Raw genomic sequence first — 25,963 nt, 5'->3', positions numbered from 1 at the left:
GAACGTTCATTATTCTTAAATGCAAAATTAAAATACTAAATTTAAATAAACTTATGATACTATTTTCTACAATTTATTATCAGTTGTAAGTACACATTTGAAGCTTACAATAAATCCAAGCAAACTTATACAATTCTCTTATTCCAGGAAGAGCTGTAATTGACCATCGACCTCTACTAATCTGCGGTGTGTGAGATGTATGGAACTCGCCTTAGTTTATATATTGGTGTTCGTCGCCTCCTCTACAAGGAGTGATGTCCAAAGGTCAGTCCTCAAACGCCCCTCGGAAACAGGAGGCATGCGGTGCGTGCACTCGTCAGACTGGGAACGCAACTCCGATTTGGGACCACTGCGGCAATCTTGTCAAAGTCCCAAAACAGGCAGTTGTTCCCGAGTTCAATCACATCTGTACATGTCGCCATGATGTTGCCTCGCCAACTTATTGCTTGCAGCAAGTTTTCAACCCTCCCCAGTGTGGCCTAACGCCGGCACGACGACAGACTTAAGTTCTTTTACTCAACTCCAACACTTCGTGCAAGATAAAGTATACAGTCAGATGCTCATTCGCCCAACACGCTCGCTGGCTCCCAAACTCGCTGTCGCCACATGCCAACCTCTATCAACCCTTAATCGTCACGACCACAAACTACTAAGTCCAAAACGAGTATCAATTACTACTCGTTTCTTCGGATCGCCAATTATTCCAAGACCTCACATCAGCACGAAGAAAAAGTCGCACAGTTTATGGCGGCTGCCAATGACGAACGGGGCTTACCACAGTCCAAAACCTAAGAGGCTGCACTCGGGGTGATGACAGCGGGCGAGATTCTTGACGGTGCAGGAGGACTGGAGTTGGTGTCAGTAGTATATGAATGTATGTTCTGGGACTGGCTTCTGGCTGTGGATTGATGATTGTCAACCGCCATCTTGGATTGTGACGTCACAGCGGCCATCTTGGATGACCTTGACCTTGACCTTTGACCTTGACCTGGAATTTGATCCTCAAAAATCGCCAAAAATGACCAAAATTGGGCAAAAATTGCCCAAAATTCCTCAAAAATCGCCAAAATATCAATTTTTTTGAAAAAAATTTCCGCCAAAAAATCTCAAATAATTCCACAGTTCAAAAATTAGGATTTCTAAAATCCTCAAAAGTCGCTTTGCCCTAGAAAAAACGAAAACTCCTAAAAGCGGCTTAAAACTCCTAAGAGCTAGCCGCTTATAAGCCGCCGACCTTGAAAATAAGGATGTCATGGCAGCCATATTGGATGATGATGTCACCGTTGCAAATTTTGTTATGGCCGCCATCTTTAACTTTTTTATTTATTATCCGATTTTAATGAAAAAAAATTTAAAAATTATAAAAAATCCATTTAATAAAAATTTAATAAATTATTTATAAAAAATGTACTTTACGACACGGAGCTCAGAGTCCTCGGTTCGAACCCGGTGAGGGCAAAAAAAAAAAAACTAAAAATGACATCCGATCCTTCCCTCGTGGAGGGCGCTTGCATACTGACTCCCACCACTTTTTTCAAAGCATATATATTCACCTAGTATGACGTCATGTCCGCCATCTTGTCTTCGATGCTGGAAGCCATCATCATTGTATCGTCGGCTAGAGTGCGCTGACGCCATGTTAGTTTAACTCTTACCCGCTAGAGTGCAGTAATCATTTATTACTAAGGTGCCCGCCATCTTGAAATTTGGCCGCCATCTTGAAAATCCGTAATTATTTAGCTAGAAATTCGGGAAAAGTACCAAAATTTATTAAATAAATATGCAATCAAAATACTGATTGACCCGGTCAGTTCCTATCCTTAGTTCGACCCCTGGCCGATACAAAAAAATTAAATATAACATTAATTTAACATAATAGTAACAGGTTCGAGGAATTAAACACCGCAAGTTCTTTTACAAACAGAATATTTATTACATAATTTCTATTCTACTACAGGATCACTTACGAAAGCTAGCAAATTTATAATCAATCATTTAGTTCCGCATCGGTGTGAAATGACTTATTCTTAGCTCCAATCGGTTTATACTAGACAGAGTCCAACCAGATCCTTTACTGACATAGTTCTCCTCTTCTTGACAGAGTTTCTGGATACCGTGTTTAACAATTTGCTTCACATCGTTAGAACTGTAAATTACTGTAGCCGATGTCTTGAATGCACACTTTTTCACTTTGTCATCTAACGGATATGGCTTTCCATATAGACAGTCCAACCACAAGTTATATTTTAATGGTCCGTTTGTTGCTACGTCATCAGTAAGCTGATTGATTATGTCCTGTCTGATATCATCAAGAAAAGTACAAATATCCTTCGACTCACCGAACGTATTTAGATAATAGTAGTCTTTCAACGTTCCACGAAATGCAGTCTGCGCCAAGTAGAAGCCATTATCGTTCACTTGTAATGCTCCGAACACAGTCTTAGGTTTAGGTCCATGTTCAGTCGTCATAGCAATCGGTTGCTGCGCATCTGTTTTTTTGATTGTACGCTCACGAGCCTTCAATCTAAAGCGAGGAGTCGAAATGTCTGCAGGTAGTTCAGCAGTAGGCACACGGACATCACCTTTACAGTTTTTCGCATGTCGTCGCAAACTATCAATTCGAGTAAACCATTCATGACAATCATCACATCGAAACTTTATACGAGAAGGATTCTTTTTGCATTTGCTCCGCTCATGTCTTCGTGCATCATGGGAAAATGTGAACGACATATCACAGTAGCTGCAAGGATACCGTGCCGATGTAGACGAACCTTTCAGACCCGATCCAGATATGGACGTTGCAACAGTAGTACCATTTCCAGGCATACTCTTATGAACATCGACGCATCGCTGTTGCACCGAAACCTTTACTTTCTGCCGCACAGCAGGACCTTTACATGTCTTCATGTGCGTTTTCATATTATCTTTTCTGGCAAACTGCTTATGACATTTCTCACAAACAAACATTTTACGATATAGGTTCTTGGCACATTCTCTCTTCTCATGCCGTCGAGCATTGCTGCTGTTTGAGAAAATCTTGTCACAGTAACAGCACCGATGTTCGTTAGTTGTTGTCGATTCGGCATCCATTGAAGTCTCCATCGAGGGCGAAACGAAGTTCGTCGAGTTTTCCTGCACAGCCAGCACTGCCGGGATTAAAGTCTCTCCTGCTGGTGGTATCGCGTCTGTTGAAATCTCCTCCAGTGTTGTCGACGTGGTTGTCAACGGAATCTGCTCCTTCTCCGTCGTAGCTGTCGTAAAGGTTCCCGTAGACGATGGTACAACCTCCATCGAGTTCGACGTTAAATTCGGTAAAGATGCCATCGAGTTCGCAAGAACAGGTAATTACGTGATTAATGCACCAGAAGAAATAAACTAGGTGATCCTTACACCGCCGACGTCAGTAACAAACTGAGCGCCCTGCTGTCTAGGACTCGCTTATATACATGCACCGTATGGAATAATACGCTAGTCAAATCAAGAAACATCTACAATAATACTAGAGTCAAAACAACATTAAAAATAGAAGGACCATCAACAAAAAGGAAGCACATTCTGGAAGCACAATAAAAAAAAGGCAGCACATTTGGAAGCACCGACAACGAAAAGGCAGCACATTTGGAAGCACCGACATCTAAAAGACAGCACCGCCATCGAAAAGGCAGCACATTTTGGAAGCACCGACAACGAAAAGGCAGCACCGTCATCGTAAAGGCACGGACCGCAAGTCCGGGTCATGTCAATATCAGACATATAGACCATGAACACAGTACACACAGGAAACGGATCGTACACACAGTACACACAGGAAACGAAACGTACACACAGTACACACAGGAAACGGAACGTACACACAGTACACACAGGTAACGGAACGTACACACAGTACACACAGGAAACGGAACGTACACACAGTACACACAGAAAACGGAACGTACACACAGTACACACAGAAAACGGAACGTACACACAGTACACACAGAAAACGGAACGTACACACAGTACACACAGGAAACGGAACGTACACACAGTACACACAGGAAACGGATCGTACACACAGTACACACAGGAAACGGAACGTACACACAGTACACACAGGAAACATAATGATCACACATACAGTAGCGGAAACACACACAGGCTTAGTTGGAAATCAGAATACAAGAAATAAAAACATTAAATTTTTACTTTTAATATTTTATTACTTCTCAACATTACACAAATACAAGTAAAAGAAGCCATTATTGTATGTAGCCAGCTTTCCTCAGTTCTTTGAGTATGAAGGATATTTCTTTGATGCACGGATAGTTTCCTGCACAAAGCGAGCCATGTAGAAGTCTTAGCCGGTCAACCAATATGTTTGGATCTTTCCATGATGTATAATCAATCTCTTCTACCACCATCTTACTTGTTTGTTTATTATAAATACTTTTAATATCACAATCGTCCCAGTGATCATAATAAGCATTATCAGATTTATTTATTATAACACGACGTTTCCATCGTTTCGGTCTCAGGACATCGCCACATTCTTCGATCTTGTCAGCTCTAGGTGCTTCATCACAGTCTATGCCTTTGTCAACAGCCTCAGAGTCACTGTAACAATCACTGTAGAAGACATCCTCTTCACCCAGATTACCGTATGAATTCGCTATCGATGATGTCGAAGTGTCTTCATCGTCTTCATGCTTCCTTTTTAGGAGTCCATCATTTTTACAAAGAATGGAGGATCTACTGAATATAGGCTTGAATGTATTCTCACTTTTCACGGTGTTGATACTTCCATTAGTTTCAGTCTTCCTGAAGCCATTAGCATCCTTCAATTTATGTTCTTCCTCACGATCGGGTGAGCTAATACCATCACGCTCAGGACAAGGAAAATTATTGTCATAATGCAGATCACTCTTCTTTAGTCTAGTGGATCCATCGGTGTCCTCTATTCCGTAAGTAGTCTTGACTTTACATGTTCTACCATGTCTTTTTAAGCTGTCAATTCGTGTTAACAACCTGCTACAACGATTACAGCTTAACATGTTGCGTAGTGGGTTTCTAGCACAATCATTCTTCTCATGACGTCTAGCATTCCTTCTCATGACAAAATCCTTGCCACAGTATCTACAGCGGCTTCCTTCCGATTCAGCTATAGATAACAAACCATGATCCATGGTAGCTTCTGTGACTAATGTTAGATACAAACTGTCAGTTTTCTCCAATTGGAACCATTTCTTAAATAGAGTTTTTGAAATATTACATCAGCGAGAGTTAAGTTATCTAATGCAAAGCAAATTGATGCAAGTAGTTCTGGCTGTCGTCAACAGATGGCGCCACGTGTTGCTTGCAGGTAAATAACATATATTTCATTAATGTGGGATGCGGAACGCTCACTATCGATCGCAAAGGGAGGTTGGCTTCGATAGTATCCAAGGAGAAAAATGTTCGTCCTTCCTGCTAGTGCTTCTCAGATTTCTCACGGTCCGCCATCTTGGATTACGACGTCACGGCGACCATCTTGGATGGGTGTGACCTTGACCTTTGACCGAAACTGCAGGAATGATCGCAAGCACACGGATTAACCATAAAAATATTGATAGTTATAATCAGGAGCACACGGAGAAAACCATCATAAAATTGGCAAGAATAATCAGGAGCACACGGAGAAAACCGCCACAAGTTTTCTTTGATATCATTTAAATACAAAAAAAACGAAAAAAAAAATTAAAACATTCTGGCTTGTGAACTTCTCATTGTTGAGCAAAGATAGAGTTCTAGTACAAGCCAGAATGTTTTAATTTTTTTTTTCGTTTTTTTTGTATTTAAATGATATCAAAGAAAACTTGTGGCGGTTTTCTCCGTGTGCTCCTGATTATTCTTGCCAATTTTATGATGGTTTTCTCCGTGTGCTCCTGATTATAACTATCAATATTTTTATGGTTAATCCGTGTGCTTGCGATCATTCCTGCAGTTTCGGTCAAAGGTCAAGGTCACACCCATCCAAGATGGTCGCCGTGACGTCGTAATCCAAGATGGCGGACCGTGAGAAATCTGAGAAGCACTAGCAGGAAGGACGAACATTTTTCTCCTTGGATACTATCGAAGCCAACCTCCCTTTGCGATCGATAGTGAGCGTTCCGCATCCCACATTAATGAAATATATGTTATTTACCTGCAAGCAACACGTGGCGCCATCTGTTGACGACAGCCAGAACTACTTGCATCAATTTGCTTTGCATTAGATAACTTAACTCTCGCTGATGTAATATTTCAAAAACTCTATTTAAGAAATGGTTCCAATTGGAGAAAACTGACAGTTTGTATCTAACATTAGTCACAGAAGCTACCATGGATCATGGTTTGTTATCTATAGCTGAATCGGAAGGAAGCCGCTGTAGATACTGTGGCAAGGATTTTGTCATGAGAAGGAATGCTAGACGTCATGAGAAGAATGATTGTGCTAGAAACCCACTACGCAACATGTTAAGCTGTAATCGTTGTAGCAGGTTGTTAACACGAATTGACAGCTTAAAAAGACATGGTAGAACATGTAAAGTCAAGACTACTTACGGAATAGAGGACACCGATGGATCCACTAGACTAAAGAAGAGTGATCTGCATTATGACAATAATTTTCCTTGTCCTGAGCGTGATGGTATTAGCTCACCCGATCGTGAGGAAGAACATAAATTGAAGGATGCTAATGGCTTCAGGAAGACTGAAACTAATGGAAGTATCAACACCGTGAAAAGTGAGAATACATTCAAGCCTATATTCAGTAGATCCTCCATTCTTTGTAAAAATGATGGACTCCTAAAAAGGAAGCATGAAGACGATGAAGACACTTCGACATCATCGATAGCGAATTCATACGGTAATCTGGGTGAAGAGGATGTCTTCTACAGTGATTGTTACAGTGACTCTGAGGCTGTTGACAAAGGCATAGACTGTGATGAAGCACCTAGAGCTGACAAGATCGAAGAATGTGGCGATGTCCTGAGACCGAAACGATGGAAACGTCGTGTTATAATAAATAAATCTGATAATGCTTATTATGATCACTGGGACGATTGTGATATTAAAAGTATTTATAATAAACAAGCAAGTAAGATGGTGGTAGAAGAGATTGATTATACATCATGGAAAGATCCAAACATATTGGTTGACCGGCTAAGACTTCTACATGGCTCGCTTTGTGCAGGAAACTATCCGTGCATCAAAGAAATATCCTTCATACTCAAAGAACTGAGGAAAGCTGGCTACATACAATAATGGCTTCTTTTACTTGTATTTGTGTAATGTTGAGAAGTAATAAAATATTAAAAGTAAAAATTTAATGTTTTTATTTCTTGTATTCTGATTTCCAACTAAGCCTGTGTGTGTTTCCGCTACTGTATGTGTGATCATTACGTTTCCTGTGTGTACTGTGTGTACGTTCCGTTTCCTGTGTGTACTGTGTGTACGTTCCGTTTCCTGTGTGTACTGTGTGTACGTTCCGTTTCCTGTGTGTACTGTGTGTACGTTCCGTTTTCTGTGTGTACTGTGTGTACGTTCCGTTTTCTGTGTGTACTGTGTGTACGTTCAGTTTCCTGTGTGTACTGTGTGTACATTCCGTTTTCTGTGTGTACTGTGTGTACGTTCCGTTTTCTGTGTGTACTGTGTGTACGTTCCGTTTTCTGTGTGTACTGTGTGTACGTTCCGTTTTCTGTGTGTACTGTGTGTACGATCCGTTTCCTGTGTGTACTGTGTTCATGGTCTATATGTCTGATATTGACATGACCAGGACTTGCGGTCCGTGCCTTTACGATGACGGTGCTGCCTTTTCGTTGTCGGTGCTTCCAAAATGTGCTGCCTTTTCGATGGCGGTGCTGTCTTTTAGATGTCGGTGCTTCCAAATGTGCTGCCTTTTCGTTGTCGGTGCTTCCAAATGTGCTGCCTTTTTTTTATTGTGCTTCCAGAATGTGCTTCCTTTTTGTTGATGGTCCTTCTATTTTTAATGTTGTTTTGACTCTAGTATTATTGTAGATGTTTCTTGATTTGACTAGCGTATTATTCCATACGGTGCATGTATATAAGCGAGTCCTAGACAGCAGGGCGCTCAGTTTGTTACTGACGTCGGCGGTGTAAGGATCACCTAGTTTATTTCTTCTGGTGCATTAATCACGTAATTACCTGTTCTTGCGAACTCGATGGCATCTTTACCGACTTTAACGTCGAACTCGATGGAGGTTGTACCATCGTCTACGGGAACCTTTACGACAGCTACGACGGAGAAGGAGCAGATGCCGTTGACAACCACGTCGACAACACTGGAGGAGATTTCAACAGACGCGATACCACCAGCAGGAGAGACTTTAATCCCGGCAGTGCTGGCTGTGCAGGAAAACTCGACGAACTTCGTTTCGCCCTCGATGGAGACTTCAATGGATGCCGAATCGACAACAACTAACGAACATCGGTGCTGTTACTGTGACAAGATTTTCTCAAACAGCAGCAATGCTCGACGGCATGAGAAGAGAGAATGTGCCAAGAACCTATATCGTAAAATGTTTGTTTGTGAGAAATGTCATAAGCAGTTTGCCAGAAAAGATAATATGAAAACGCACATGAAGACATGTAAAGGTCCTGCTGTGCGGCAGAAAGTAAAGGTTTCGGTGCAACAGCGATGCGTCGATGTTCATAAGAGTATGCCTGGAAATGGTACTACTGTTGCAACGTCCATATCTGGATCGGGTCTGAAAGGTTCGTCTACATCGGCACGGTATCCTTGCAGCTACTGTGATATGTCGTTCACATTTTCCCATGATGCACGAAGACATGAGCGGAGCAAATGCAAAAAGAATCCTTCTCGTATAAAGTTTCGATGTGATGATTGTCATGAATGGTTTACTCGAATTGATAGTTTGCGACGACATGCGAAAATATGTAAAGGTGATGTCCGTGTGCCTACTGCTGAACTACCTGCAGACATTTCGACTCCTCGCTTTAGATTGAAGGCTCGTGAGCGTACAATCAAAAAAACAGATGCGCAGCAACCGATTGCTATGACGACTGAACATGGACCTAAACCTAAGACTGTGTTCGGAGCATTACAAGTGAACGATAATGGCTTCTACTTGGCGCAGACTGCATTTCGTGGAACGTTGAAAGACTACTATTATCTAAATACGTTCGGTGAGTCGAAGGATATTTGTACTTTTCTTGATGATATCAGACAGGACATAATCAATCAGCTTACTGATGACGTAGCAACAAACGGACCATTAAAATATAACTTGTGGTTGGACTGTCTATATGGAAAGCCATATCCGTTAGATGACAAAGTGAAAAAGTGTGCATTCAAGACATCGGCTACAGTAATTTACAGTTCTAACGATGTGAAGCAAACTGTTAAACACGGTATCCAGAAACTCTGTCAAGAAGAAACTATGTCTGTAAAGGATCTGGTTGGACTCTGTCTAGTATAAACCGATTGGAGCTAAGAATAAGTCATTTCACACCGATGCGGAACTAAATGATTGATTATAAATTTGCTAGCTTTCGTAAGTGATCCTGTAGTAGAATAGAAATTATGTAATAAATATTCTGTTTGTAAAAGAACTTGCGGTGTTTAATTCCTCGAACCTGTTACTATTATGTTAAATTGATGTTATATTTAATTTTTTTGTATCGGCCAGGGGTCGAACCAAGGATAGGAACTGACCGGGTCAATCAGTATATTGATTGCATATTTATTTAATAAATTTTGGAACTTTTCCCGAATTTCTAGCTAAATAATTACGGATTTTCAAGATGGCGGCCAAATTTCAAGATGGCGGGCACCTTAGTAATAAATGATTTCTGCACTCTAGCGGGTAAGAGTTAAACTAACATGGCGTCAGCGCACTCTAGCCGACGATACAATGATGATGGCTTCCAGCATCGAAGACAAGATGGCGGACATGACGTCATACTAGGTGAATATATATGCTTTGAAAAAAGTGGTGGGAGTCAGTATGCCAGCGCCCTCCACGAGGGAAGGATCGGATGTCATTTTTAGTTTGTTTTTTTTGCCCTCACCGGGTTCGAACCGAGGACTCTGAGCTCCGTGTCGTAAAGTACATTTTTTATAAATAATTTATTAAATTTTTATTAAATGAATTTTTTATAATTTTTAAATTTTTTTTCATTAAAATCGGATAATAAATAAAAAAGTTAAAGATGGCGGCCGTAACAAAATTTGCAACGGTGACATCATCATCCAATATGGCTGCCATGACATCCTTATTTTCAAGGTCGGCGGTTTATAAGCGGCTAGCTCTTAGGAGTTTTAAGCCGCTTTTAGGAGTTTTCGTTTTTTCTAGGGCAAAGCGACTTTTGAGGATTTTCGAAATCCTAATTTTTGAACTGTGGAATTATTTGAGATTTTTTGGCGGAAATTTTTTTCAAAAAAATTGAAATTTTGGCGATTTTTGAGGAATTTTGGGCAATTTTTGCCCAATTTTGGTCATTTTTGGCGATTTTTGAGGATCAAATTCCAGGTCAAGGTCAAAGGTCAAGGTCAAGGTCATCCAAGATGGCCGCTGTGACGTCACAATCCAAGATGGCGGTCGACAATCATCAATCCACAGCCAGAAGCCAGTCCCAGAACATACATTCATATACTACTGGTGTCTCGTGCGTCGTGTTCCGGTATCTCTCTCTTGTCTCGCTGTGTGCTTTCTCTCTCTGCCTTGCCGAATGACGGTGTTTGTACCTTGAATTCTTCCACTGACTAGGAACTAGAAGCAACCAGACTGTTCCCGGAGGAAGGAACAATCGACAGCAATTCCGGCTGAAAGCGCGCCATACAGACGACAGGCGAAGGTGTCCGAGCAGCTCCGAGCTGGTTTGCTCACGCACCGTGACGTCATGCGTGCTGCGTGCACTGCGGGTGGCTCAGGCGCAGTCGTCCAAACAAGAACCCTGATGTACGGAAACTTTTGCTAACGTAAACACCATTTTTGACTTGGTTATCCACGTGAATTCAAGTAGACTTTCGAGCTTCAGGTAACAAGTGTTCATTTTTTTTTACTTGGAAATATCTATACATACACTCTATTGGTCTTTGTGCACTGTCGGTCCCCACTATCAGTTAAATTCACATTTGCTTGCTGCAGAAGAAAGTTTTCTTTAGAATACTTGTCCACTGCATTCTGTGGTCCACAGTTTGTGCCGTATTGCTCACGGGAAGTGCCGAATCATTTAAAATGTATTTCAAGGAAGTCGTGCTGGATGCTTAAATAAAATTCCAGTGGTTTGCTAGAGATTCTTTTCCCTCAATGTTGTAATTGAATTGGTTTAAGATTATCTGTTTAACAAGAATGATAAGAGGTTTCTTGACCTAAACGTTTAACATTTTCATCAATCTTTTTAGTCATTGCATCAACACATTTGTTATCTTTGATTATACACTGTATTCGTATCCATCGAATGATTGTTGTTGATTAAATTTTTTATCTTCTTATATTCTATTGGATTTTCTTTTGTGTGTGTGTGTTGACACAGAGTTTTGTATTAAACAAGGACATCACAATTTGGCCTTTGAGGAAAATTGCTACTCTCTGAAGGATTTGCAATCGTATTTTGAGCAGAAAGATGTAAGTCAGACTCACTGGAAACTTGTTCCTTAACATTTCTGTCACTGCACCTTCTGAAAGCAATAAAATTAGATATCATATATTAAATCGCATTTTAAATATAATCTGGTATTAAGTATATTTTTACTTCAATAACAGTATTAAACTAGTACATTACAATTCGGCACTCGTATTTTCAGCAGAGAGATATGTCAGACTTAAGTTGAAGGTTTTCAAACATAAGTTTTGTGTTTTTCTGTTAGCACAGAATTTATCTCAACATTTTTCTATATTCACTGATTTGCCACGAGGAACAAGTCAAAGAGTATCTACTGTAGTCGTTACCAATACACACAAATCCATATAACTGTTTATGGACATTGCACCAAACAAATGTTACTATTATTTTCTAGACTAGTAATTAAATTTAAAAAAAAGAATATATTGTACGAGTTCGTTAACTGGTAGCATCGGAAAAAAGTGGTGGAAGTGAGTAATGTTATTTGAAATGAAAAATCACTAGAACTCTCTTAGTATGAAAAATATTGCATCCTTTTCCAGGTATAATACCTCCAGATAATTAAAACGAAAACGTTTGTGTGGAAGCTTTTTTTAACACCAACCAAGGGTTGCAAGAAATAAAGGGTAAATACAAAAAAATGATTACTGTTTTAGAAGGCATAGTATGAAATACGTTCAAAGTCAATGCATACATTCTAAACATTACATTGAACGGTCGCCTAAAAAAATATTACGTAAAATAAACTATGGCTCTATTGGTTACAACGAACATAAATATGATTTTAGAAATCTACCGCACCTGTATGCCGAGACAAATAGGATTTTTTTACTTGGCTAGGTGGATGAGAATATTTTATATAAAATCTGTTTGGCTAGGTGGATGTGTGATAACTCACCAACTCTATCTTAAGATCATTTAATTGAAATATTACTCCTACCTTTAACACGGTTGTAATTATATATTTGTTTAGAAATTTTGTCCGTTGTATAAACTTTATTAAAAATAAAATGAAATCTGAAACCGCATAAATTCCTGGTTTACTTAAAAGTGCATTTCCATCAAGGAACAAAAGTTAGAGTTTATAAATACATTACCTGAAATCCATTTAAGCAACGTCTCTGAAATATATCTGACTCTAGAAAAGTTCGCAGTAACATCTATAGTTACAGCGAGTTGAACACGCCTGACAGCCTTTCTTTTCATCCTTCGTTACGTGAATAGCAGCGCTCCACCTACAGCGGTTTTCGTACTTTGCCTGAGGAAAGTTCACAGCTCTTGAAGAGTTTCGGTAATTCACTCTGACGCGGGAAAGTTTTCACGCAAACATTTGTTCATTCCCTGAGAAACAATAGATGGAAACATAACTTGTAGCATGAAATAAGAGAGCATCTAACTTGCTTGGAAAATAAAAAAAAAAGTTTTATCCCACAGTTTATAAGTAAATCATGTAGGCATTTCTGACAAGCACGCTAACTAAAGAAGATTATACGTAACTAAAGGAGATTATCATTTAGGACGTTGAAATTTTTTGGATTCAATAAAAAAAACGCTTTAAGGCAATGCACCTACTGAACTTGTGTGTTTTAAAGTTAAATTGTTTACCTATTCAAGTTAAACTTTATATTTAACTTTATTTATTGTCCGCGAGTTCCAAAATCTAAATCAAATGATCTTATTGGCATGAATCGACATAATATCCTGTGGTTATTAAAAAAAATTAATAGAGCTCCATAATATTTAATTTGAGATATTTTTATTTATTTTATTTGTACACAAACAAAATTAAGCACTAGGGCGATTTTCAATTTTTTTGTGTTTTTTTTACACATTATAAAAAGAAAAATATCAGAACAACACTAAATATTAAACCACGCTATAGAAAACAATATACGAAACTTAATAAGTAACAAAATAAAAATAGTATTGCTAGCCATTCAATAAATTAAATAAATAGTGCACATTAGTAAAAAACATAGTTAAAAAGTTTATTTCTATACATTACGCTGCAACTTATGACTCGTCTTTGGTAATACTGACTGGGTAGGGTCACACTTCCAATACGCTGCATCTGATAATGCGGCAGGGTTCCAACTGACGGTTTCTTGTGAAACAGTGCGTGATAACGTGTTTTGAAAAGAGCGATGGACGTGCTCTGCCGAAGGGAGTCTGGTATGCCATTCCACAAATGGCTTGCCAAGTAATAAATTAATGATCTTTTGAAGAAGGTGCTATGGTGCTTAGGTATCTGAACATTTATCCTATGTCTGGCGTTGTAGCAATGTTTTACCAACTGTTCAGAAAGTTTAGAATACAAGATATTCGTTGACGCTCTAAAAGGTGTATTTTTGAGTTGGATTACAAAGTGAAATTTTCGTCTGTGATCCATATTGAGCTAGTTTTTTTTAGATAGTTTCTAACTTACATGATCGTATTTCTTATAATTATAAACGTCTGTCCAAATAACTGCATTAAATCAAAATTCCTTATTGCATTAATCATTTAAAAAACGTGCGCATTAGGAAGATTCTGAATTCTATAAATCAATGTTTTGTCAATGCAGACAAATAATTCTGCCCAGTAATTAAAAATAGATAACACAAGTGAGTTACAAAGTTTAATTTTAATTTCAGGGGGGGGGAGGTATGTGTGTTTTAATTTGTACAGGTGCCGAAGTCGGTAATATTGTAGGGAAATAAGTATAGGTATGTTTGTTAGATTTTCATCAAATGTTATAACAAGATTTCTGTAATTTGGGCAGGCAGAGATGGGACAGTTATTTATTAATAATTTTATTAAAATATCATTAATTTTATTAATATATTTCTACGTGCCTGTTATCACGTATACACATTCCGAAGCGTTTTGAACGCACCAATTGTGTGACAAACTTAAGTCTTCGTTTATTTTAACCACTGCATGCGATAGTTCATCAGCAGGCACGGATACATATTAACATCTGGGTATAGTTAGCATACTGATGACACTTCATGAGTTTGAAGCATTGTGGCATCCCTAATACGAAAAGAGGAAATATAAGAGGTCCTAATATAGAGCCTTGTGGTACTCCCAGCTTCATGTGCTTTTTACTTGACGCTAGTCATCCTGCATTGGTGCATACATGAATTTGCTTTTGCCGGTCTGATAAATAGTTATTGAACCACAGCCAACTGGCCCTAGAAAACCCAATTTAAGTTAATATCGATAAGATTAATTAATGATTTAGAGTGTCAAAAGTTTAGGAAAGTAAAGGAACAATAAAATGACTGCGTTTGAGTCTTCTAGTGTTCGATATACATCGTCGGTTATATCCAGAAGTTTCATATATGTACTATGACCAGGGAAAAATCCTGACTGTCTATCGTATGCAATATTACAAAAACCGCTTCTGCAAGCTTATAAATTTCTCTTTGTTCAGCATGGATAGAGTTTCTAACGCAAACCAGAGCTGTTTGTATTTTTTTTTTGTAATTATTATTTTATTTTTACTTTTACTTTTTTTGTGGTTCACTGATCTTGATTAAGGAAAACTTCCGTTAGTTTTCTCCGTGAGCTCCTTATTATTCCAGCCAATATTTTAATGGTTTTCTTCGTGTGATCCTGATTATTCATCTCAATATTTGGTTGGTTTTCTCCATGTTCTCCTGATTATTTCTGACAAAATTTTGTTGGTTTCTCCAAGTTCTTCTGGTCACTCAAGGCGACGCTTCTGTTGGGTTTCTCCGTTTGCTCCTGGTTATTCCTGGCGAGACATATGCTGTTGTTTTCCGAGTGATTCTAGTTATTTCTGTGAAATCAATCTCTCCATTAAAAATTTTTACTTAATGAAACAAATAAAATTATATTCAGAGTTACGTTTAATATTTGAATTTCTGTTAGTAAATCAGCACTTACGATACTATATTAGGTGGAATTCAAACAATAAATCATTACTCAGTAAAATAATATGCCTTAGGACGGCTGAGAACCTTTATCATGCAAGACGAACTTCCTTCTCCTTGGTGTATAGCGAAACCCTCCTTCTCTTGATATCGAGAGTGAGCATTTCGCATCCCCATGAAAGAGCAAGTGTTGGTACAACATGTCAAACAAAGAGATTCATTACTTGGACGATTACTATGACTTCAGACAGGCCTTTAGCCCTGTAGTCTCGTAGCCTGTAGCTTCGTATTCTCGTAGCCGGTTACTATGTAGCCTCGTAGTTTCGTAGGGTTAGTAGCCTCGTAGTCTCGTAGCTTCGTAGCCTCATATAATCGTAGCTAGTTGAAGTCTTGTAGACTTGTAGTCTCATAGTCCTGTTTCCTCGCATTCTTGTAGTTCATAGCCTCGTAGTCTCGTGGGCTCGTAGTCTTGAAGTATTGTAGCTTCATAGCCAAGTCACCTTGTAGGCAAATGTTGTTGGAGCAGTTAGACCTAAGACAGCTGAAGCCAATGACTTTTGGAGCCGAGGACTATTGGAGACAATGACTTTTGGAGACAAAAACTGTTGGAGCCAAATACTTTTGGAGCCAATGACGTTTGGAAGTAAAGACTGTTGGAAACAAAGACAGTTGGAGACAACGACAGTTGGGGTCAAAGACAGTTAAAACGATTACATCTACTTAGTTGAATGTTCCTGAAAATGTACATCCTTTTCGTAAAATGAACGTAGTCAAGCCTATATCATCGTATCCTACTGATAAGAACGGATCCTTGTGGCGATGAGATCGTATCCCTGTGCTGTATTCCTGCGACGAGGTCGTATCATACAAAGTAAAAATTTTCGTAAAAATGTGTGTCCTTTTCTTTAAATGTGCTTCCTTTTTCAATGTGCTTCCTGTGTTTGAATGTGCTTCCAAATGTGCATCCTTTCCATTGATTGTGGATCTTCAAGTCTGTACTCCGGACATGATTGGTCGCGTGGTTCAGATATACCTGGTATAAACGTCTGACATTGGACATGGTCTGTTTAAAATGTTCGTCGAGTGTCATTGAAAAATACCTCTTGGTTCAGAGATGCTTGGTCTTAACGCCTAACATTGAACATGACCTGGTTGAACGTAGTCCAAGTGTCGAAAAATTAGACGAAAAATTAGACTTTCGTGGTAGCCAGCGACAACGTTTTTTACCCCGTAGAATAGGTTACCTGTACAGATTCGTTTTTCGTATAGAGAATTATTAATAAACTCCTCTAAAAGTAATGGTAAACAGAATTTATAATTTATTTTAAGCTTTAGTTACTCTTATCACTGGCCAAGTATCAAACCAAGATCGGAAACCTGTCGAGTCAATCTTACATTAACAGATGATTTTTGAGGCTTTTAGAATTTTTTCTGAATTTCAAGGTTAATTATTACAAATTTACAAGATGGCTGCCAATATGTCACCATTAGCTTATTGGAGGCTGGTTGATTATGAACCTAAGCTGCTTTTAGGATTATTCACCATTTTCTATGTAAAATATATATTTTTTTTACCTAAAATTACCTTTTTTTCATCGACTAGATATCAAACCGAGAACAAGAATCTATTCAATCTACTATTATTTTAATAAGTATTTTTTTTAAGAATTATGGAATTCTTTCTGAATTTTTAGCTACATAATTACGGTTCATAATATATGGCAGTCAAGACGGCGGGCGCCCTGGAAATAAATGATCCCGGCACTATAGTGGGCAAAAATGAACTAATATGCTGGCAACGCACTCTGGCAGATGTTGTGTACGCTGGTTCTCCTGGTAGAGATTACTGGAAACAAGATGGTGGCGAAGCCTTCTAGCCGGCGCTATATGTTAACTAGCGCTCCTGATAGCTGGTTTTGAAAAAAAAAATATGGCTGCTTGGTCTGGAAAAGGTTAATATTTTATTATTCCTTCAAATAAAAATAAAATGTCAGAATATGCGTAATTATTTATATACCTTATCTAATTTGCAGCCTGGTAATTGTTTCGATGGCTGTTCAGTTAAAAGCATATGTTTTCTGAGCTGTCATCGTTTGAATCACAGCCCTTCTAATGTATTTTGTATAAAACATTAATTTTGTGTCAACAAGGGGAAAAACAACATTAGCAGGTATTGGAATAACGACCGTATGTGCATGAGGTAGAGCGATGCTGATGCTCTCTGGGAACGCACATCAAAAAATCAAAAACAAAAATGATGGAATCTAAGATGGTGGCCTCCAGTGGAACAGTTAAAACCAAGATGGCGGTCGTGTTGTCATCCATGATGGGTGCCTCCAGCAGACGAAAACAAGATGGCGGCTGTGTCGTCAGAATCTAAAAAAGTTGTTGTAACATCAGATCCAAGATGACGGACATGTTATTAGAAGTGAAAAATCCTTACATCCGGAAGAGTAAATAGAGGTGATGACTCGTCAGGTCATAACGAAAATTGGAAAGTTCGTTTATTGGGGTGCTCAATGACAAGATGGCGACTGAGGTAAAATGTCAAGGTCTATGGTCAAGGTAAAAATTCAAGGTCAAATGTCAATGTAAAAGTTCAAGGCCAAGTTTAAAGATCAAGGTCAAAAGTAAAGATTACGGTCAAAGTTCAAATTAAAGGTCATCCAAAATGGCCACCGTGACGTCATAATTCAATATGGCCGCCATAACGAAAATTTTAACGGTGACATCATAATTATATATGTGTATCGTGACGTCAGGGTGGTCGTTCATGATCCCCTCCTCTGGTTCCTGACCCTGGACCCTGTCCCAGTATGCCCATTTATAAACTACTCTTGAACAATAAAGCCGAACATTCAAAAATTCGTTTGAAACTTTAAAACTAAACCATAAATTGCACTAATGATTTTCACACTACAGGTTCACAGTCGTAACAATAATTATGGTGACCAATAGCCTGCCAGAGTCCCACATTTGGCTCATCTCTTGTTTATTCTTTATTTCTATCCCTCTTCATGTCACCAGTGCCCTAATCGTGATCGTTGCACTTTTCGTTACGCCTCTGTTTACCCTTCCGAAAGTAAGGATTTTAAACTGAAAAAAATTGTTTGTATTTTCAAAATAAGATGTTTTGATAGTGCTGCCGTTAAAAATCGTCGTATAATCATTTACAGCCACTAAGTGGCCCGTAGTTCTGCTCTTAAACTCAGCCCTTGTGTAAAAAGACCAACTTCCATACAAATGCATTTTTTTTTTAATTTCTCACCAATGACGAGTTGATGATTTCAGTTTAATTTCACAAATCACAATGAGAATTACGATACAATTTTAAGGTATAATTTTGTGTCTTAAAATTCTTCATAACTTCAATGTGCACAAACTTTTCTATTGTTTAGTTAAATAGTTTAGGTTTATCATTATCTCTTTATGTGTTTTTGTTCCAGTTGGCAGACATGTACGCGGTCGCAGCGCTATTCCTGGCAACATTTGACTTTGGTAAGTTTCTTCACGTTTTTCGCAGCTGCGCTTATACTTTCACTTCACTAACTTGAAACTGCCATGCAATTAATTGAAATGTGCTAAAAACGTTAGTTTCAGAAAATATAATGTTTGCACACAAGTAGCCAAAGAAACGTGTATTGGTTATTCAAATAAATACTCAGCATTTGAAGAATGTTTCTCGACAGTACAAACAGATTGTTTCTCTCATATATATATATATATATATATATATATATATATATATATATATATATACATACACACAGTATATATATAGATAGATATATAGAGAATCATTCATTGTGTGTGTATTGGGGTGGAGGGGGTGGTGGTGTATTATTTGTTGTTTAAAATAAATGTTTGTGTGTAAATCTTCTTGCTAGCCAACACACAGGCAATTCGATTTTCTGAAAAATATTTACATCAGTATAATATGACGGAATTTCTTATGTGCTAACTATTTATTTGATGTTTGATGATTAAAAGTACGTTTTTATTTATTCAGTAAATAACGTTAACGGTAAATATCGAATTTCAGATTCCAGTATATTTATTATATTCTTTTTTAAGAAGTTAATAAATTTTATTGGGTTCCAATATGCCTTTTAAACTGTCCTTTTATAGAGAAAACTATACTGGCCCTTATTTTATTAACCGACTTCAAAAAAAAGAGGAGGTTATAAATTCGACTGTATGTTTTTTTTTTATGTTTGTTACCTCAGTACGTTCGACTGGGTGAACCGATTTTGATGATTCTTTTTTCATTTGAAAGCTGGTGCTTCCCTTGTGGTCCCATTTAAATTTGGTCCAGTTCTGGCAATGGCATCCATGAGAAAACCATATAAGTCTTAAATTTTCATTAAATGTGTGCGCGACAAAAGGACGAATAACTCAATATCACGCCAACCGATTTCGATAATTTTTTTTTATTGGAAAAGACTTACTTCAAGGGTATTTTAATGAGAGTTTGGTTAGGTTCTGATCATGGGATCCATGACAAAGTAACGGAACTCTTCAATTCTTAGGAGCCTGCCATGGCGCTAATTAGCAATAGCAACATTTTTTTTAAGTTTGTTATTTTAATTTCATTTAATTTGGTTAAACGTGACTTCAAGAGGTAGTTCTTCAAGACACAGATAAGACACGACTAACACGGGCCGATACTGGTACATGAATCTATAATGATCTGTATAATGAAGAAGCACATTAACATATATTATTATTAAAAAAAACACTTCATACCTGTATTTATATTTACGAACTTAAATTAAAAAGTATAAATAAATAATATTTTAACAAAATCTAAAAACTGACTTCAAAATAATATACTTAAATGAAAATGCAATAAAAAGTAAAAAAAAGTACTTTATTAATTTTAGGTTTGGTACCTCAGACCTTTAAACGGCGCTTTCTCATTTGATCAGCACGTTTAGTAGGTCTACCCATATTCAGACAAATTAGTTCGTGTACTTCAGAGTCCCTAAAAATGAAAAAAATAAACAAACATTTTAACAAAAAAAAAAAACGACTTCAAAATAAACAATTCCAACACAAAATAATATGCACTAAAAAGTAAAAAAAAATATTGTGTATTCTTCTACAACTTAATAATCAAATTACTTTTTCTACTCATCAATATGTATGTACGATCTATATGTTTACCACGCAAGAAGGTAGGTAGGTACCAACCCACTTCAAATATAACTCAACACATACCTATGAATAACAAACAATGATCAAAATGTTTTATAGAGTTCTCCTAAGTAAAATGAAATGAAAAATATTAGACTAATTAAAAGTCAATCAAATTATTACGATAATATAATGTAGTTACAATTATTGTTATTTTTGGAGTCGGTGTCAGCCAAGGAAACACTACAATATACCTAACAATAACAATAAGATAATATTTTAAGAAATATTTTTTGATGTGATAACGTCTTATAAATCGATGAACGCCGGCTGCACGCACGAAAATGTGCCACGTTCCGAAATGTCCGAGCGTGCAAGGGAGAGGGCTAAACAAACTATATACAGAGAGGGCTTGTGACGCATCTATCTCTCGTTCATTCCTTGGCTGACACCGACTCCAAAAATAACAATAATTGTAACTACATTATATTATCGTAATAATTTGATTGACTTTTAAGTAGTCTAATATTTTTCATTTCATTTTACTTAGGAGAACTCTATAAAACATTTTGATCATTGTTTGTTATTCATAGGTATGTGTTGAGTTATATTTGAAGTGGGTTGGTACCTACCTACCTTCTTGCGTGGTAAACACATAGATCGTACATACATATTGATGAGTAGAAAAAGTAATTTGATTATTAAGTTGTAGAAGAATACACAATTATTTTTTTACTTTTTAGTGCATATTATTTTGTGTTGGAATTGTTTATTTTGAAGTCGGTTTTTTTTTGTTAAAATGTTTGTTTATGTCATTTGGTAAATGAACTGACCTATTCATTTAGTTGCATATATTATTTTATACAGTGAAGAATTATTTTACCATTATGAGTTGTGTATCCGTTTTTATATTGCTACTTGAACAAACTAAATGCTATGATATTCAACAACCTAAGTTGTACGAAACTACGTTCAATACGACACACATTTTCTAAAGTTATTTTGGTTAGTAAACGTTCAATGATATACAAGAATTAACGATTGGTACACTGCTTGCAAGCACCTTACTCCCGGTACTCTCTATACATTTATTCACACTACCCTGGAGTCGCCAACCAGGAACAGTAAATAGCGAAACGCTTGCAGAGTTTAGTGATTGGACTTAAGGCTCCAGCTGGCTATTTGTGTACACTAGTGGAGATATGCTGTGTTGTCTAAGCGCTGGGGCATTCGATGATTACAACCTACGTGGGGAATGTTTTAGTTATAATCCGTCAGACTGTTAGTCGTGGTGTATACCAGTGGTGTCACTGAATATTAAATATTTTTAGTATTTACTTTCTTGTCCCAAATATTTAAGTTTTGGCTAACTTCTTTTAAAATTATCTCAATTAAAGATACAGTATACAATTTTTGTGTTTCCTTTGTTTATTAACGTGTGCATTACGAAAAAGAAAATTTAAAAAAATATATTAAATACCAAAATAAAATACGACGGTTTGATTTAATTTTTAATCGGTTTGGCTTTTAATACTGAAGTTGAAAATAGCAAGAAAATTTCAGGATTTTTAACCTCCACATTCCTACACTGCTTCGAGTCACTTTGATTGAATGATGACTGGGTATGGAAGAAGTTTCAACTTTTCAGTTCCTTCCAAATTCAAAAAATATATTTTTTTGACCAAATTTGGATTACAATTTTTTATCCGCATTATAAATTTGTTTTCTAGCATTTTAGCAGTTTAACCATATCCATATTTGCTTCCATTTACTTGACATAAGCTTTTTTTGGTAATCTTAGTTTGCTTCAAGTTTCCTCTTATGAATATAACAAAACCACCAATCTAATCGCTGTAAGACCTTAAAATATTCTATTAAAAACCAAAATTCATTACGAATTCCGATATTGCATGTTTTAAGGAAAGAGAAAATGCACGGAACTATAGTTATGTGTATTTTTTTTATGTTACATTCAATAATTTTTTTCAATACCGTAAAACTGTGTTTAAAAACGTATTTCCAATGCTGGGCGGAATAAGAGGCATCAACTATGAAACGCAATCAACACAAGCCGCTGTGTACTGTTGACATGACACATCACGCTTAAAACGCCGCTATCGCGGAAGGTTTTGAGTTGTTTTTTGACGTGACAACGTCTAATAAATCGATGAACGCCGGCTGCACGCACGAACAAGTGTCCCGTTACGCACATTTTTCCGTTACGCTGTGTCCCGTTACGCTCATTGTACGCTTGCGCCGCATCTATCTCTCTTCCACTCGATTGGAACAACCATCGATTTGACTTTTTCGAGGCACATTAAACTTGAAACACTCCCATTCGTTTCCTACTTTTCCTATCATCGTCCTATCCTTAACAGAATAACACAGATTGGAAGAAGTTAAATGGCAAACATGTATAAAAGTTATAGTTAAAATAATCTGTTCGTTAAAGAAATAAACATATTTGAATTAATGAGTGCAAATAAATATAAATTTATCAATGGAATTGTAGATTTCATTTCACTCCTTCTTTGTATCCATACAAAATAGTGACAATTCTATAAAAATGATTCAATTTTTTTCATAAAAGTATGCAATCATTTCATCAATGTTTTGTTATGACGTTAAAATATCGTCCGTAAACCGACTTTACAGACAACCAATTTTTTTTTATTGCGCTCGTCAGTCACGCAGATGAAAATGCACCTATCGGAAGCGTGCAGATGAAACTTATAGTTTCCTCATTGGTTTAAGGTTACGCTGGACTATCATGTTCACGTACACTGTAATTTTATTTTGTAAATGGAACAGAAATAGTAATATAAAATTTCTGATATTTGTAAATTTGTACTTTTACTTCAAATCAACTGTACCACTTCAAAATAGTGTCCGTAGTATTACCCGGGAATTTTTGTTTGTGTTGTTTCAGTACCTCTAAGAGTTAAAGTAAAGTACATCGTTCATTAATAGCTTTCTAGAATTAACTTCGCACATTAAAAAGCACAATAAATCAAATTAAAGTCAAACTATTGAATATTCAACTAATGTTTTCCTGGTTTAAAAATATTTGCTTGAATGAAAGATCAATTAAATTATAAAACGATGATTAATTTTCGTAAGAAATACTCAGTATTATGCCTATCTCGAGAAACGTATTACATATATGGAAAATTAACCATTGCCATGTGATGTACAAAGATTATATATATTTCTTGTAGAATTAAAAATTATTTCTTGGCAACTGGTTTTCAAAGTAATGTTTTGTAAAAGTATAGAAAATATTTTTTCTGTGTAACGTCTTAAAGCGTGTATTTTTGTCTCACATCACTTAGTGAATCATAAATCCCTGATTCTCCCTGTCTAAAAGTTGGCATGTATCGGAATGACTTACTGAATGTTTGCGAGTTCTTCGAAATCTTATGAATTACTTTTATGTGAAACATTATTTTTGCAATGTTTTTTTTAATCTTCCCAATACCAGTTAAACATTTGTCTATGATTTACTCATACAATCGAAACATTATTTGACACGCGCCAGAAATTTATGAGACAATTATGGACACGTAATATTAGAATGGCGAATGAATTGTGGAACAACTAAACACAACCACACACGTCCCATTCCCGACAACAATAAACGCCGATGAGTAATTGGCTGCCGTTCACGTATCAATAAAAACTTTTTTTAACAACTAGTTTGTTTCAGTTTTTTTCCACGAAGAAAATGTTTACCATGAGTCAATGTTTAAGTTAAAAGTTTTTTTTAATGTTAGGGATACTCTTGAAATAATTTTTTTAATACCTGATTAATTTATTATTTCTTGTTGTAAGACAAAGAAAAAAACTTCTGCTTTGTTATAAAACAATATTTGTGTCCATTTTATTTTTGAACTTTTATCACAACAAGCAGCATAGTCATGTAATAAAACAATACCATTCCATGAAAAAGTATTTAATGTAAGTGGCAACCAGATACTACTGTTTACAGAGAAAAAAAATATTTTGCTGCTATTCGTAGTGCACGACTGGAATGTAAAATCGCTGCTCTTTGTTTCGACTGCAGTTAATTTTAGCTAATGCAAGTTCACAAGCATCTCGTTCCCATCTCGTTTCGGGAATGGAAAATTCATCGAAATCGCATTGCCTATAAAGGCAGAATAGCCTGAAGAATACTAGCTAGCAAAGTGAGGCAGAGCTTTGGTTGAAAATTCTTCAATTAAAAACTTCTCAGGAACTCTGAATGTTTAAAAGAATTATATATTTCGTTCTCTTCTCTATAGCAGCAGTTATTTTGTGGCTAAACTACGAATTAATTTGGTTGAAACGACTTGAGAGTCGTTTGACTGTTATCGTTGCATTTACGTATTCAAATTTCAGTTCAGAAGGTTTCGCGTCTTTATGGGCATGCAAAACTTCTATCATTTGCACTCAGTCAAACATGTTATATATTTATTAAGATATATATATATATTTACTAAATATATTAATGTATTTATCGCAATGCATAATGATTTCATTGTTTGCCCAATATTTTCATAATTTATATTATTATTGGATTTGAAATGTTTTCACGTTGTCTGGTAATGACAGTACCTTCAAGGCTAGAGAGGACACAAAAACACTTGGGTACCGTCTCAGTACTCATGACTAAGAGTCATGTCCAGTTGTTGGGATCGAATTCACTGCCCTCGGTAAATTCCGTGATGCCTTTGTGATCACGTCTCGAGTTTGTATTACCATTGGCTACTGACTGTGCTTGTTGACGGAAGCAGATATCAGTTTCCGAAACGTTGCCACTGTTTTCCTTAGGAAGCTTATTGTGTTCGTCTGTGCCTTTGTCGTAGTCTTGTCCAGAATATCTGCTTAGCATAGACGTGGGTTTGTCTGTGCGTCGCTGTTGTATCCAAGGTTCTTGTCTCTCTCTACTTACTATCCGGTTGCAACTGTGTCCCCGCTGTTAGCATGTCATGTTTGTCTGTGCTGTAACATATTCATGACTTATACCTTCTATGGAATTCTTTGTGCTGTCTATGCAGTTAACATTTAACATCGGCTGATTTTGGTTGTTTTCAGTGGGTTTCTTGGGGTTTTTTCCATGACATACAGTGTAACGAGCATTTATCGTACAACCAAAAAAGTTTTTAAACAATGTTCATTGTAATAATATTTTAAATAGAGTTTTAAGATTTATAAAAAAATAATTATTAATACTTTTTGATCACAATGAAATAAATTAAATAACAGTATATTAAACTGAAGGTTGTAATTTGAATATGAATAAGGAAATATTTGTAAAATATTTTTTTAATTATTTAATATCAAACGAATCCAAAATTTAA

General features: G+C 36.7%; 1 protein-coding gene across 1 annotated transcript in view; it reads left to right on the top strand.

Annotated features, from left to right (window-relative positions):
* The window catches only part of LOC134535633 (uncharacterized), a 527,534-nt gene that overhangs the window by 377,650 nt on the left and 123,921 nt on the right, over positions 1-25,963 (top strand). Inside the window, exon 3 of the mRNA XM_063374810.1 lies at positions 18,935-18,986. Within this exon, the coding sequence (XP_063230880.1) occupies positions 18,944-18,986 (43 nt within the window). The 5' untranslated portion in view covers positions 18,935-18,943. The remainder of the gene's footprint in view (positions 1-18,934; positions 18,987-25,963) is intronic.

Source organism: Bacillus rossius, chromosome 10 (assembly GCF_032445375.1).
Source record: "Bacillus rossius redtenbacheri isolate Brsri chromosome 10, Brsri_v3, whole genome shotgun sequence".
NCBI classification, from domain to species: domain Eukaryota; kingdom Metazoa; phylum Arthropoda; class Insecta; order Phasmatodea; family Bacillidae; genus Bacillus; species Bacillus rossius.
The sequence above is the reverse complement of the archived record's forward strand: the minus strand, read 5'-3'. Positions and strand labels throughout refer to the sequence as shown.